General features: G+C 38.5%; 1 protein-coding gene across 1 annotated transcript in view; it reads right to left on the bottom strand.

Annotated features, from left to right (window-relative positions):
• Nucleotides 1-3011: 3011 nt before the first annotated feature.
• LOC144683361 (G1/S-specific cyclin-D2-like) overlaps nucleotides 3012-15631 on the bottom strand; it is a 44729-nt gene continuing 32109 nt past the window's right edge. Inside the window, exon 5 of the mRNA XM_078546304.1 lies at nucleotides 3012-14007. Within this exon, the coding sequence (XP_078402430.1) occupies nucleotides 13852-14007 (156 nt within the window). The 3' untranslated portion in view covers nucleotides 3012-13851. The remainder of the gene's footprint in view (nucleotides 14008-15631) is intronic.

Genomic DNA, 15631 nt, shown 5'->3' with positions numbered 1-15631 from the left:
TGCTTTGTAGCCAAAAGTCTATCAATCTCGGTCCTTAGATGCGATTGCTAACATCAACCTAGGTCGTAGATAGTGTCCCAATTTAATGTTTTATCGGAATCACTCCCTGATTGCTGCATTGAAATGTTAGCCTGGATTATATACTAAAGTCACTAGTTGGACTCAAAATCACAACCCAAAGGCGAGCTTAGGTTAATTGAGCGACTGGATATTTTTCTTTGAATACATCCCTTTCTTTTGTTTAATATATATGGTTAAAAATGTACGATCACAGTAAAGATGATAAGAGAGGATGTAAGGCAAGTTTTAAATGCTGACTGTCTTGGATTTATTCTGCATTTTAAAAAAACAAATGTAACTGTGATTCAGGGCTCACCATCTGTTGCAGGCACCACCTCAAGAACCATGGGATAGCATGAAAGCAGATTTGAAGGGCCAAACGATGATCTCCTGCATGTATTTCTTATGCCACAATTCCATGGCCATCCCCACTGAGCTCTCGTGACAGAAGTCTAAAGGCCAGTTGCAGTTTCCCTCTTGAATGCTCCAACTGGGCTACGGAGAACTTAAGCTCCAATATGCATGAGCCTTCCATGGCCAGAATTAATGTATGGGTGGGATTGGATTGAGAGGAGCTTGATGAGTGCTTCACATAACTCACTGCTGGCAAGTTTTCTGTTCCCATACAGATCCTTGCACATACTGAGAATGTGCCCATTAGCTGGGTCATGGTTAGGTATAAGAACAGACGAGGCTGCTGCCTCATGGGGAAATGCTACTTTCAGCAGCCTCAATTAACAAAAGCAACACAAGATAACAGACACCCATTGCAGCATCAAATGTGTGCCAGAAGTCATAGGGACATATAATGAAACTGTAGAAGAGATCGAGACATCTGCAGATAACTAATAGATAGGGACTATACCTTCTTCTGCCCAAGAAGCTACAACTCTGGAAAGGTATTGATCTTACAAGAGAGGGAGGCACAGAGGTTATATAATGCAAATACTTTAACGCTGAAATAAAATAATTGTACTTAATTTTCATTTTGTCCTAAGTGTTCATTTCTGATGACACAGAATAGAAGTAGATGAACAAATAGACATGCACACATGTATGGTATTTGGTGGGGGTTGTGCTTTATACTTAAGCAATAAAGACAGTAAAAGGTCGGCTAAAAACATGGTCATCAATTTCTTCAGCCTCTTCATTTTACTCTTGAAAGGTATTTGGCGTATCTCCTTGCCCTCTGTAAAGATGTTTGATTTACAACATCATGCTACTTTAGATATCTTTTCTGGATTAGATTCAATTTCCTCATTAAACCCCATTCACCTCTCTAACTTCTGTTTTTAGACAGTCCTTAAAGCTTACCTCTTACAGTATGCTTTTCTCTTCTTTGACTCAGTATCCAACTTTGCATGATTATGGCTTTGCGAAGCCCATTAATGTGGCCCTATGTAATAGCAACTTGTATACTGCAAGACACTCTTGATCTGTCCAAGCATTGGGACCTCGGTTATACCATGTCACACAGGCTCCTTCATTCTTGCTGTCTTGGCAAATAATGACAGCACAGTGGTGCTTGGATGGTCAAACTTTTTGCAGGAGAGATTTCTTTACTGATTTGATGCTCAAGGCCTATCTAAAGCTTTAGTTGGTTGAATGATGGTTATAGCTCCTTCGTAAAATGTAAATTGTTTTGAAGATAAATGCAATGTTCTGTAGTTGCTGTCCCACGTTGGTAGTAAGAGGACTTTTGGGGTATAACGAAGTTCCTGAGTGACAAAATTAGTTCCAGCCTAAATATTACTACTTTATTGGAGATACTAAAAGGATTAATAGCTCAACAGCACCCACTGATCCAGAGAGTCTGTTGAAAGAAATGCAGCCCACTTCTTTTATCCATACGTAGGTTGTACGGTGGTGCAGCACCAACGAATCACCCAGCTTAGAAAGAAATATCAACTATCGTAATCCCTTCAAGTTACAGATCTTGGTTCCAGTGTCATAGGGAGGCAACCTCCCCAACTCTTAAGAGGAAAGTTGTTGGGACATTGGCATGTGTGTTCCAGCAAGCAGCTGAAGAACAGCACTGTTGTGATCTGGAAAGTTGCTCTCCAAGTTGCAAGGTAAAAAAGTAGAAAGGTCTTCGACCCTCAGCTTGCCTTTTCAGGGTAATCCACCGTTAGCTTCACAGTTATAATCATCTGTCACCATTATTTTTTATAGGCGTGTATCATATAAAGGTAGGTTGTTTTTCAATATGATGTAAGATCAGTATTAGGATAGTGACATTTGATAAAGAGTTAAGGGATAACTTTCACAACAGCATAACACTCCTGCATATATATATATATATATATTATACTTCAGTTTACAATGCATCATGCTATGTTTCTCATAGGGTTATAGGCTCCACAAATTATCATCCAGAGATAAAACTTTAATTTTCATTCTGAAAAATGGATTTGCAATGTTCTTCACTACTGGTCTCCTTCAATCCCATAATTACTGAGTGCATGGGTCTCTTAGTATAAAGGTTTCTTTTCTCACGCTTAGCTGTTTGCTTCAGATTCACTATCTGGGTTTTACTGATGCTCAACTTTCTTTTGTTCAATATATATGGTTAAAAAAATGTACGATCACAGACTCGATATGTAAAACCAAGATACCAGAAAATACAGAGCAGACCTTTTTGCAAACCTTAGTTTAGTGTTTTATTGAAACAACCAGTGCCTTCAATTTTTGTGGGGGAATTTTATTCACTGAAACCTTAATGTAATCTATCTTAAGCCACATTGCTGAAGAATAGGCACAGGTCCCTTAGTGCAATTCATGCTGAGCCTGATGTACTACGGATGTATGTATCCAGAGATGCGTGGGAGGTGTAGGCAGCTGAGAGACACTTTGACTGCAACCCATGTCTATAGACGTGTGAAGTAAAGAAATGATCACTCAATTTCTAAAGAGTCCACTACCTCAAAAAAGAAACATCATACCAGCATACATTTAGTTTGGAAAAACTGCATTTATTGTTCAGTGATTGCCTCTGCCTGTGTCTCACAAAGTTTGTACAATGGACAGTGGGAATCATGCAGTTGCCTGGGGATGCCACCACATATTCAATTCTCAAGGTATTTCACTTGAGCTTTGGTTAAATCTTCAGGTTTAACAATGTTTTTGAAAGCCAAATAAATTCCATCCTTTCAAATTATACTCATTACTTTTGGTGACAGTAGAATTTTAAAATTTAACACGAGTGATAATATTGCATGAACATTAAACCCATTTAAAATAAAAATTCAATACCTCCATTAAAATAGTGGAGAGTAATTTTATGAGTGCATTAAGCATTTTGGTAAAATCACTCAGTAGTTTCCAGGCTTATTTAGTTGTTAAGTGGGAAAGCTTAGTTAGATTCTATTTTTAGCAAGGATTTGACATTAAGTGCACACTTGTGTGTGTATAAATACATATTTGCACACAAAACACACAATATGCACACGTGCCCATAATAGCAATGAAACTGGAAGAACCATGGCAGATAGAAAGCATTGTGAAATTGATGGCTCAATACTCCTTACCTGTGATGCAGGCAAACAGTTGAGCAGTTTTCAAAAAAAGGTTATTGATGTTATCAAATTGGGGCACTGTAACACCAGCCTAGCAACAGGCCTCAGAAGACATCAATTAAAATTTTATTTTTCTTTCTCAGAGTTCATCCTGATTTGCATACCCAGTCAGCTACCAGACCTTTTTTTTTTACACAAATCTATTGCTAAGGTAAACGGTGAAGAGCACAAAGTTACACCTTGCTTGGTGAAGATGTGGTATTTATGACACACCAAATGCATTTAACAACGAACAAAAAATACATTTTTTCTTTAAGTATAGGTGACAAAATATGGATAAGGACTGAGGAATTAATCATGACATGGGCACACTCCAATGCCAAAAAAAAAAACCAAACATAAAACAAGCAGACTGAATAAAAATTTAACAAGATTTGAGAGGTTCATTACACATCATTGTTATAAATCCAAGTGTAAGAAATGGCAATTGTAGGGCTCTAATCCAATGTGTTCTCTTTAGTCTGCTGCATTTGATAGCATTTCTCAAGTGTGCTATACCTCCTGAAATGTTTCCATTGCTTTGAGTCAGCAGCAAGCAGGACGGAGCATTTCAAAACATTTGGCACTTCAATGACCTTCAACAAATTATTTGTTATAAACTCCTCATCACCCTGCTTAATACCCAGGTTAGATGAAACTGTCACTTCAGATTGGTTGGCAGCAAACATTTGAGTAATGAACAATTGTACAGAGCCCCAAGTTGCTGGAAAAAATACACATAATAAACAAAATGTATGAAGTATAAAACACCAAAAGAATGGAGCATTCACAAAGAAATGTCACTGCAATTAGAGATAACAGGTGAAGATATAAAAAAATACTTTCATGGCAACTAAGACAGAGACTTAAAACCTACATAAATCAAATTTTATGACATTCGCATAAGAAGCATCCGAATCCAACTGCACAAGAGGTTTCTAACTGCTAATGACTAGTAGAAATAGCTCATCTTACTGAGCAATTCTGTTTTAAGACCAAATCTTATGTTTGAAATTATGCCATAGCAACACAGAACTTGGTCAACTAGTTTGCGACTTAAGATTCAGCCGCTTTTAACGGCATCCCAAATATTTATTTTCACTGTTTAACACTTGCGTATAGTTTGAGCTGCGCTGAACTTTTTCTATTAAGCAACCTAAATATGGTACATATAGAGTCCCTCATTAGAATGGAGAATGGTCCTTAACAGAAGATCTTTCTGGCAGTTGTTTTAATACAATTCTACAAGGCAATGGTCAGCTTCTGTCAAGTGTCCACACTTCATGTAAAAGCCCAGAAAGCTAGCGGGGTTGATTTTTGTTTTAAAGTTGCCGCCCTCCTGTTTCTTGCTTGGAAAATCAGCGAACCAGCAAAGGAAAATTAGAGGGAGAATGAGAGAGAAAATTAGACTCTGGCTGCTGTGGATGGCCAAAGCAATTTTCAGGTGGACCTGTAAATGAGAGCACAGCATTTCTGCTGGTTTCAATGTAGAAAGCTATTTCTGAGTAAGTGAATTAAGGTCCTGGACCTATGCCATTGTGTGGCATGGACTGCAACTTTCATGTACAAAAACGTCTTTTTGTGGGGCCACGAGGCACAATAATACCATGTCTTGCACTTGGAATGACTCCTCGCACCCCAAGCCCATTACTTGACCTGTCGGCTAGACCAGTCAATTCACTGGCCTTCTCAGCCGACAAGATACAGTTCATTGACTGCTTTCGCCACACGCTCTGCCTACTTCACAGCTGTTTTGGCCCTATGGATAAAATTGCCCCAGTGTCAGGAGGCAATATACTGTGGGAACATTACAACATTAATTATAGTCTGAACCCACCTAATGTAGTGGACATCTTAATTCTGCTGAACCCCGGGGCCTTGATCATGCTGTTGGCTGGTGCTTTCCATGTATTATTAATGCTTCAGTCCTGCATAAAGTTACTGAGTATATTTTCTCATAGATAATCTTAAGTAATAATCAAACTATTTCAAAGAAGTAATTTCCGATATTCACGCTTTGTTTCTGCTCGAGTTTGCCCTAGTCCTGCTACATACAGAAACTCTCCTTCAGTCAGGAAGACAAATGCGATGAGTCGGGTTAAAATGCTTTATAATTGTTGCAGAAGCTACTCTATGATCAGCTAAAGGAGGCTTTCTTGTAGCAGGTTGATAGAGTTGTATCTGTGTTCCACCTTACGTCCACTTAGCAGCTTAGCTGAGGATTAATAAAAATCCAATCTGCTCTAGTTAGATAGGACTGCTGTATCCTTCCTCCTCTCCTGCACAATATGATTGGGTGGCCATTGCTAGACTAACTGAACCACCTACTTAAACTCATTAAGCTTTTCACTAACTTTCTTCGCCTAACACTAGATTGTAAGGAGGACTTAAGTTACAAAGGAGAGGAAGTTGCTGCAGTAATTTTAACATTTTATGTAATGTTTACATTAAAACAAACACATATACTTGAGTATAAGATAACACATATATAAGCGAAACAAAAACATAACCCTAAACAAATCCAATTGCCTCATATTATAAAACATCTCTACACCAAACTTCTCTATTTTTGGCTGGTAAATACTCTTTCGTCCTCTCATTTTACGTTGTGCATTCATGCTAGCTGTTGCTCCACTCTTGTAGTGCTGCTATTTAAATGGAAAGACTGTTCTTTTCTTACCCAACTTTAACCCTGTCCTCTGCTACATCTATGCCCACCTCGAATCCCAGAGATTAAGTCACTAATGCTAATTTCCCACTGCTGGAAAAGCCAGGCAGTGCAACAGCTGACAGCATCCACTGACAGGGAAGCACTGGTCTGGTGCCATATCCAAGCTTTGGAGAAATTGCTCTGCTAGGAAGGAAACCAGCCATGAGCGAAATCTAAAAGCCGATACAACCCACAGCTAAAGTGACTATCCCTATTTGCTGCTTCACATAGGAGATATATTTCTAGTCTTATACTCGAGTATATACAGCAAGCACAGACTGAAATCCAAAAGTAATTACTTACAAGCATCCCATTGCCTTAAGACCCTGTTGTAATTATTATTTTCCGCCAGTTAACCACTATATGTTTCTTCTCTGTCACAACTTGTGAAATAAGATGAGCACATGGTTTCTTGGAACTGTTGTGCTTTTAAATTTCACAAGCAGTGAAAAAAAGTAATTTGTTCTTGCACAGTATTTTGACAAAGAATTAGACCATATTATTGACAAGACTCAAAACATGTTATACCCAAGATGGGCTCCTTAATGCTAGTCGGATAATGCACTGATATATTATGGCCCAAAAATTTGAACATGGAACAATGCTTAAAAAGTACCAGATACTTCTTAGACTGAAAAACACAAAAATTGCAGATGCAGTGCCCCCATTTGGTAAAATGGAATCAACTGGATGATCATTCAAAACTCATTAGTTACTCACGGTTAATACTCAATAAAACCAAACAAAATTTTACAGTTGGCTCATTGTCACTGCTTCAAGTCACCCAAAAATGAGGAAACAAGCTTCACTACTTACTCTAACTCCACCCTCAATTTTCTGCCCTTCACTCTTGAAGGTACTGACTCATGCTGGGAACAGGTTTCCACAAGTATCAACCGCCCTCTTCGTGCCTTGTCCAACTAGCTATCCTTTTATGTAAGAGTCTTGGCAATAAGTATTAGCTGTGAATTTAAGGCAGGGGAGGATACCATAACCAAGTCCATTCTTTTCTTGGTACATTTCACTTCCTAGCAGGGGTAAAAGCAGCAATTGGGAACAGGAGCACTGGTTGAGTTTTTTTCCCCCCCCGCTGAGGGTAATGGGATCAGTTTTAGCAGCCTGGCTGTTCTTTCCACCCCCTCCAAAACTGACATTGCTAGTATGTATTGTTCAGCTTCACAATGGGCGGTGCATTTACCAATGAGGAGCTTGTGAACTAAAACTTTTATCTAAATAATGCACAACCCCAGTCATCAGTACTCGGCACATTAGGCATGTAGCTATCCATGAAAGTAGTATACAGTGGACTTGTAAGTAAGCTCATTTTCAAAAGCCAAGTTCAAGGGACTAGCATTTATTTTCTCAAGGTTCAGATACACAAGTCAGAGTCACAGTAATTAATTCTGAACGATTGCTTTTGATTTATATAAAGAGTCAGTGAAATGGTTGGAGAATGTTACTGTTAAACACACAATTACTGTATTAAGAGCCATCCAACCATTTGCTAAACTTTGGTCAAAGAGGTGTCATTTTTGGACCAGTTATCTCTCAAACTGTTTTCACTGACTAAGCTTTGTAACTTGCCCTAACTTTACATAATGACGCAATTATTAACAAATTGCTGCTGTACAAATTCATTCTATGATCTCAAAAGAAACCATTAGCAACCCATGCTTAATAAGTTCAGGGTAGTTTCCATAGTTTACAAAATGTTAACGCCAAAATGTATGGTGTGCAATGAAGCTAGCACCAAATAAGGAAAAGAAAAAAACACAAAATTATACCAAACAGATGCCCACAAGGAACAAAAACTAGTGCTTTACCTGACTAACCAAAACATTTACACCAACTCCTGTTCCTGAGGAGGGGCTTTAGACAATGGTATCTCCTTAGGACATTACACAATCGTGATCGTTAAAAAGCCGAGGTACTGTAGAAACTGTCTAGTAACCTGAGATACTGTAAGTAGAACATCTGCAGACAGAAGAGGCAACCAAAGTCAAATTTACATAGGTATTTGAGTACATTACTATTCTTATAATTCCCCCAGCCCCATTTTACTGTGTGACTTTAAACATAAGCAGCAAACAAAGTTATGGTCTTCTTTCATCAGACATAAAACAGTGATGCACAACCAACTGAACTAGTTCTCATTTGGTCTCTGACATCCAAACATACGCATGGGGTACAGCTCATCAGAAACTGTGTTCAAAACAGACCATATGCCCTTCTCACTAATAATTAATAAACGCGGGAGTAATATTAACATTTAACATACTGAAAACACCCAAGATGATTACAGGTCAATCTCAAGGTCTTACTATGTGAGCACTAGTGATCTTCCCCTCCTTCCGAGAAACCACTGCAGCATCCAATATCAAAACATTGAGGTTTTCGAACAGGTTGGATCATTTAAGTATGAAGGTTGTAATAGTTTTAGACTACATCCTTGAGAGGTCAAGACATACATCTCACAGTCTCTTTAACCAACAGATACTTTGAGTTCAGTTGTCTGTACAATCCTGTATACAAAATAAACATAGCAGCAATTTTCATTCAACAATATAACTAAAAAAAATTGTAACACATTGGCCCTTTTAGCAGCGCAAAAAACAAAACAAAACAAAAGAAAATATCACTCCGTTCTTCATCAAACCCAGCAATGCACATGCTTCAAACTTAGCCTGCTGTAGGAGTCACAGGTACCAACCTCAGTAACCAGAGATGGCCATAGTTGCTTAATTTCAATAAGATACTGTCTGTTGCCACCTTTTAAACGAGCTTTGATTTTTCTTGCATTGACAAGCGGAGAAAAATTATTAAAAGTGCCCTAATCCACAGAGAAAAAAAAAAATCATGCGTCTTGATTTTTAAAAAAAAAAACCCGGTAAATTGCATGTGCCCCAGAAATTGAGACCCCCCCCCCCATCAGTTTTGTCCCTTTTTATTCGGTCCTTCACTTCTGGCAAATTTGATGCGGCATAAATATTTAGTGTACAAGCTGATCCTGTGTCAAAATGCTGTCAATTTTTGGCTTAACGAGTCTCCAAGATATAGATGAGCTTCGGCAAAGGAAATTGGACAGCAGGTTACTAAAAGAGACTCTGGGCCTGTCGGATCAGTGATTGATCAACAAACATCTGAGGGGATGCCTTTCAGTAAAAAAAAAAGTAATCAAAATGTGATTAATTGGCCCAGGAAGATATACAACCTCCACAACACAAAAGGACTAAAATATTCTGGGACAGTTCAGCAGCACTAAGTTAGCAATCAGTGTATACCAAGATTTTGAGGGTGATTTCTGAGTAAGTTTCGAATCGCAATGCTCCAATCTTCTAACATGGTAGGCAGCAGGCAAGGTTCCAGTCTCATAAGCATATACTCAGAAAATGACTCCCTAATATGGTGCTATTAATCACACAAACCAGGCGCTCAATAGACTGCATTGGTTTAAAAAAAAAAGCTGTGCGACTTAATGGCGGCAAGCTAACAAATCTGTAATGTTCCCAACGATAGGCTATTGGAATATCGATCAGCAAAATAAACGAGTTGCAAATGAAGTAGCTGATGTAGGGCAACTTTAAAATCTCTGCTAAGGAGAGCATTCTGCTGTATCTCCCACTCGACTGGAGCCCGAGACCACAGGAGGCAGCACAGTGTCCAAAACAACAGGCTCATCATCATGGCCGCCACTGCAGCAGGACCAACCCCATTAAAGAACCAATTACCTGACAAAAGGTAGCACCTACAGAGAAGGCATTAATTTTTTTACTTAATTAGGCACATACGACTCTTAAAAGGGGGCTGCATGGTGTTCCAAAACCAAAAATTCATGAGGCAAAACGGGAGATATCGGCAGGATAAAAAATAAAAATCGAGTCCTTACATGCAGCTTGGGAGCAGGAGGAAGCGGTCGCAGGATATTATACAAGTATAATTCAGAAGAGATACAAAGTCCTACGATTCCCCCCTCTTTTAAATGACAGGCCAAATTTATTGGAATATGGAGGATGAATGAGTTGAAGGAATACAATTAAGAATCTAAGTGGATTAAATGACTGATATATTTAGATAGGCAATTTCATGCAATCTAGTTGGTGTTGAAAGGCATTTTTGCATGGTAACACAGCCCCTTAAGCTCAAACTATATACCGGGTCACATACATTACTAACTCAAGAACTTATTTCAATTCCCCTTTTAAAATCCGTGTAGCCCTCGGGATCCTTCTGATCACCCCTAGTTTGCTAAAGTATTGTGCTTAATCAGCAAATATCTGTAGCATTTAACACTATTAAAAGTTGGCAAACAAGTCTGTTTACTAATTGAAGGAATAAAGAATGCATAACTATAAAGCAGAGTTAGGAAACATAAAAGGCAACAACACAATAAGTATTATGCCCGTTTCACTGACTATTAAGCAAAACTTAAATGCTACACTTTCGTTTATGGAACATTTCATCAAGTGATCGAGTGCTTTTTAAGGCAGATTTGCAGCATTACTGAATTGTATCTCCAGGTATAAGATGCTGGAATAGATAAAGGCCAAAAACGTCAAAGGTGTGGTTTAAATCCAGCCCAGAAAATATCAGGTAAAACTAAAGATTCCAGTCTCATTTTTTTATTCTATACCACTGAAGAATACTATACTACACAAAATTTTAACTCTGCCAAGGCAATGATTTATGTCCATTTCTGGGCGCCTGCTTCTAAAAAGGATGTTAAGGACACAAAGAGGGTGCAGAAGAGATTTACTAAGATGACACACGCGATAAGAAGCTTTATCTATGGAGATGATGTAAACTGGAGGTTGTCCACTGAAACAGATGAGAGATGATGGGACAAATTACAAAAATATTTGATAAAGTTAAAAGGGAAAAAATACTTCCACTAGTTGCTAAGTCAGTAAGAAGGCAGAAAGATCATTATGAAAAAGAACAAAGGGAGAGGTTGGGGATTTTTTTTTGTAGAGATTTATTAAGAATTTTTTTTTATCAGAAACAAATATATGACGAAAACAGAATCAATAATAACTTTTAAAAAGGGAAGCAGGTAAGTATTTGAAGAAAAACGTTGCAGGAAATGAGGGAAAGATGAGAGGAATAGCAGTAAGTGAGCAACTCTTACAGAGGCTACACAAGCACAATTTTACTTTGTGTATCTGAAGTGCTTTGGGATATTTTTCTGTTAAAGGCAGTATATAGACGCATGTTGTCAGGCTGAATGGCTGCCTTCTTTAGCTGCCAAATTCTGCGATTTTACCATTAACCCTAGAAATGTAGTCTTTTATTAAAAAAATACTTACTTTTTTTTGAGGCGGCTGAAGTCACGAGTAACTGATTCTCTGTCTTATAATGGTCTGTGTTTTCACATGCCACAGCTACACACATCTGAGTGACTTTATCAAACATCTGATAATTGGCTTCATAAAATTAGCTTCAGCCTACAAATTTAAATAATTATCTATAATAACGAACAGTGGAAATCCCTCCCCTGACGAGCCAAATTCTCAATGCCAAATTTCCTTCAAAAAGGGGGAGCGGCCTTCACAGGGAAATGGCTTGGCCCGACTTGGGCTGACCAATACTTTTTCCTTCAATTGATGCATTTATACAAGGAAGCGATAATTATAAAAGTTGCTGAAATCACTTTAGTTATCTGCTGCAAGATTGAATATAGATAATTTGCTACTACACACCCTTTGGCCATCATGCTGCAACTGTGCCCCTCATACTTAGCGCATCCACATAAGTACTCGAGCACATGTGTACCTCCAATGAGCATACCGGCATCCACTCATTTGCAAGTGAATGTGGCTTTGGAGAATTTGTTCTCTTCATAGTTCAGCAACATAGCTTTGCTTGCTGAATCAGGCTAGTGCCGCAGGCAACTAATGTGGGTGCAGTTAGCTTGCAAAACCCATTAATTAATCTGCAATATACTACCTTAGGCTTCACATTCACCATTAGCTCTCCTCTTTATAGAGGACTTGCCACAGATTAATATTCTGCACGTGAAAAGCTATAACCCTAGAGAAGAGGCAAAAATTAAAGAATCTTTGTCAAACTAATACATTTCCTATAATATCAATATACACAAATGAATGTTTTTTATGTGGAGTAATTTTTATGTACATTATATTTTGAGGCAAGGTTCACCCCTCTAACAGGCTAAGGTATCGTAGCTCAGAACAAACTATGTTACCAGGTCAATGTGGGTCGGGTCTGTTTAATCAAAAATAGAACTGCCAAGTCTACTGTAATCTTTACAATAATTAAGTTTTAAAATAGATTTGGTTTGAATTGTAAAATTTTGACAAGCATTGTAAAGATTGTAGTGGACTTTTCATAGCCCTCTCTGATGCTCTGTGGTCCTTTTGTTTTATCACCAGAATTTCTGGTTTCTGTGATGTTGTGTAAAGGTCATTAAATATATTTCATTAGATATAAAGCAGTTGGTATACATTCTATTATGAAGAAACCAGTACTCCATTTACATGCATGTGTGCGTATACATATATATTTTTAAATAAGCACTGCACCAGTCTCAAAACTACCAGCAGAGACATTTTGTTTCAGAACTTTAGTCTGCTTTATCCCCACTGCCTCATTTCCCAATGTCATGCCCCTCTAGGAAAAACAAATCTTACTTCCTGTTACAGCCCTATTTTAAATATATACAATTAGACATTTGTACACAATGTCAATCAAAATGTCCCAAAATAGCAGTACTAATCTATATATTATAGAATTATATTCTTGTACATCATTGTGCAAAATAGTCAAAGTCTGTTAATTGGGACATCACAATATAAAATTAAAATGTCCCACTTATCAGATTGTCTCCATTAAGCAAAATACCAATACTGATTTAAACACACAGTGAATCAGATGGTGCTGGATAATTTTCTCATTAGATGAATGGACATATTAATTGTACTAAATTTTTTTTTTAGGCAAAATTATACAATATATCCTTTTTAAATTGTGGGATAATGTTCAGTTTAGATCTTTTGCTTTTTGTTTGAGGGAGAGAGAGAGAGAGAGAGAGAAAGATGCTGGATGTTATCAAACTGCATGACTAGTACCAAATAAGTTAAAACCAAAATAATGGCTTTAAAAACAAGTACCTTGCACTTATTTTAAATGGACATTTTTGTAAAGGCACTAAAAAATAAAATTTAGAAACCAGACCCCTGAATATTTATTACAATCTGCCAACTTCACAATTTGCAGCTATATTCAGTGCTGGCTGGTCAACAAATCACAATCAAACCTTCCGTATATAATCAGTTGCAGGGTGCGGGAATTTCACACGATGATCACTGCTACATTTGTCGTTTCTCTTTTCAAGTCTGTATCCTCTTCAGTGTTTTCACCCCACATGACAGATAGAAGTAGGATCTTTTTGTGTATAACTGCATGTTTTTTCTCTCTATAAAATAGCACTAAATAGTACTAAAATAGCAATCACTATATTTGCACCCATAGCTCTGCATTGATTTAAAAAAAAAAATTGCACATGGATGATCACAGGTTGACATCCCTTACGTCTGTAGGAGTGCTGATTTGGTCTGGCTCATGTACAGTCTTTGATGACATGGTTTGCTCCTGCTGTTGTTGAGATTGTTTTAAGCCCTCGGTCAAGGCAGCTTCAATCTGTTCTTGGCAACCCTTCAGGCAGTCCTGGTATAGAGAACAATGACATTAATGAACAGGTAAATGAGATCACGCATTTATACTTTATAAAAAAAACTCCAAGAGGACCAGTCTCAGAGCTACTGAGAACAAGATGAAGTAATACACCATTCCCTTGCACACGTCCTGGCCAATATTTATTCCTCAACCAACATCACTAAACGGATTATCTCGTCATTATCACATTATTGTTTGTGTGAGTTTGCTGTGAGCAAACCTTCATGTTTGCTAAATTACAACAATAACATTCAAAAGTACTTCGTTGGCTGTAAAACTCTTCAGGATATCCAGAGGTTGGGAAAACTGCTACATAAATGCAAGGCTTTCTCGTCATTAAGATATCAATGTGATGGATACAACAGGTCATCTTATGATGACCTCAATGCAAGGGCAGTGCAGGTAACCCACAAGCAGTGGGTAGCTCAGCTCCAATTAAAATAAATTACAGCTCCTGGGATCAAATTCAGGTTTCACCAGTATATCTTTATTTACAAATCAATTTGCATTTTACCTATGAAGTGAGACATTGGCCAGGATTTCCCGGTCGCAAGTGGGAGGCGGGGTCCGCTCTCCGACACGTAAAATGACCCAAGATGACGTCGGGTGGAACTCCCGATGTCACCCCGCGTCATTTCAATTTTCAGGTCGGCGGGGGCTGAGCCAAATCAGCTGTGCGCCCGCTGACCTGTCAATGGCCAATTGAGGCCATTGAGAAAGTAATTAATGTAATCAGTGGACCTGCCCGTCCAACCTTAAGGTTGGTGGGCAGGCCGGGAGCCCTGGCGGGCATTGGAAAAAGCATCAAACCTCATCCACGGGCGGGATGAGGCTTCATGTATGTTTATAAATTTTTAATAAAAGGGAAGCTGAAAGTGATGGACATGTCCCAACTCATGTGACAGTGTCACATGAGGGGACATGTTAGAGAAATTTTTTTAAAATATGTTTTCAATATTATTTAAATGTGGAGCTGAACTCAGAGGCAGCACTTAGCATGTGTGAAAGTGCGCACTCAGCGCTCAGGGAATCCCCCCACCCACCCGCACAGGGAGCGCTCAGCCTGCTCTTGAACTTCCCCCCCAATGGGGGGAAAATTTTGCCCATTATGTGTAATTAGATTTGATTACCTACCTTACACAGACCAAGGTGTTTAAAAACAATCAATCAATCAATCAGTGCAAACAGAAAAATCCAGGACACAATCAATATTAAGCCTGAAACTTCCCAAAAACCCTGGCTCGGTCACAGTGCTCAAGTTTAAAATTAGACAATCAGGAATACTTAATGTGTGATTAAACAATTTATACTCTACACACTTAACAAACCAGGCAATTCATACTTCAGGTGTGATGCTAATAATGGTGCTGTATTCTCCACTGGGACAAGGGAAGATGGAGGGAAAAGAGGCACAGCATTTCCACGATGAACACATCTGAACACAAGCACAGGTCACTATCCTACACATGCTCTCCGTGCACTAACCCTGGCCATCTGTCATGAGAGAGAGTGGGGCGTGTTTAAAATTTCCCCAATACATGCATCACATGTGTGAATCATCTCACCCCTTAACTGAGGATGGGGTCTTGATTCTTTCACTTGGATGCACTACAGC

The sequence above is a fragment of the Cetorhinus maximus genome, chromosome 8, assembly GCF_964194155.1.
Source record: "Cetorhinus maximus chromosome 8, sCetMax3.hap1.1, whole genome shotgun sequence".
Taxonomy (NCBI): domain Eukaryota; kingdom Metazoa; phylum Chordata; class Chondrichthyes; order Lamniformes; family Cetorhinidae; genus Cetorhinus; species Cetorhinus maximus.
Note: the sequence above shows the minus strand (reverse complement) of the source record. Positions and strands in the feature narration are given on the sequence as shown.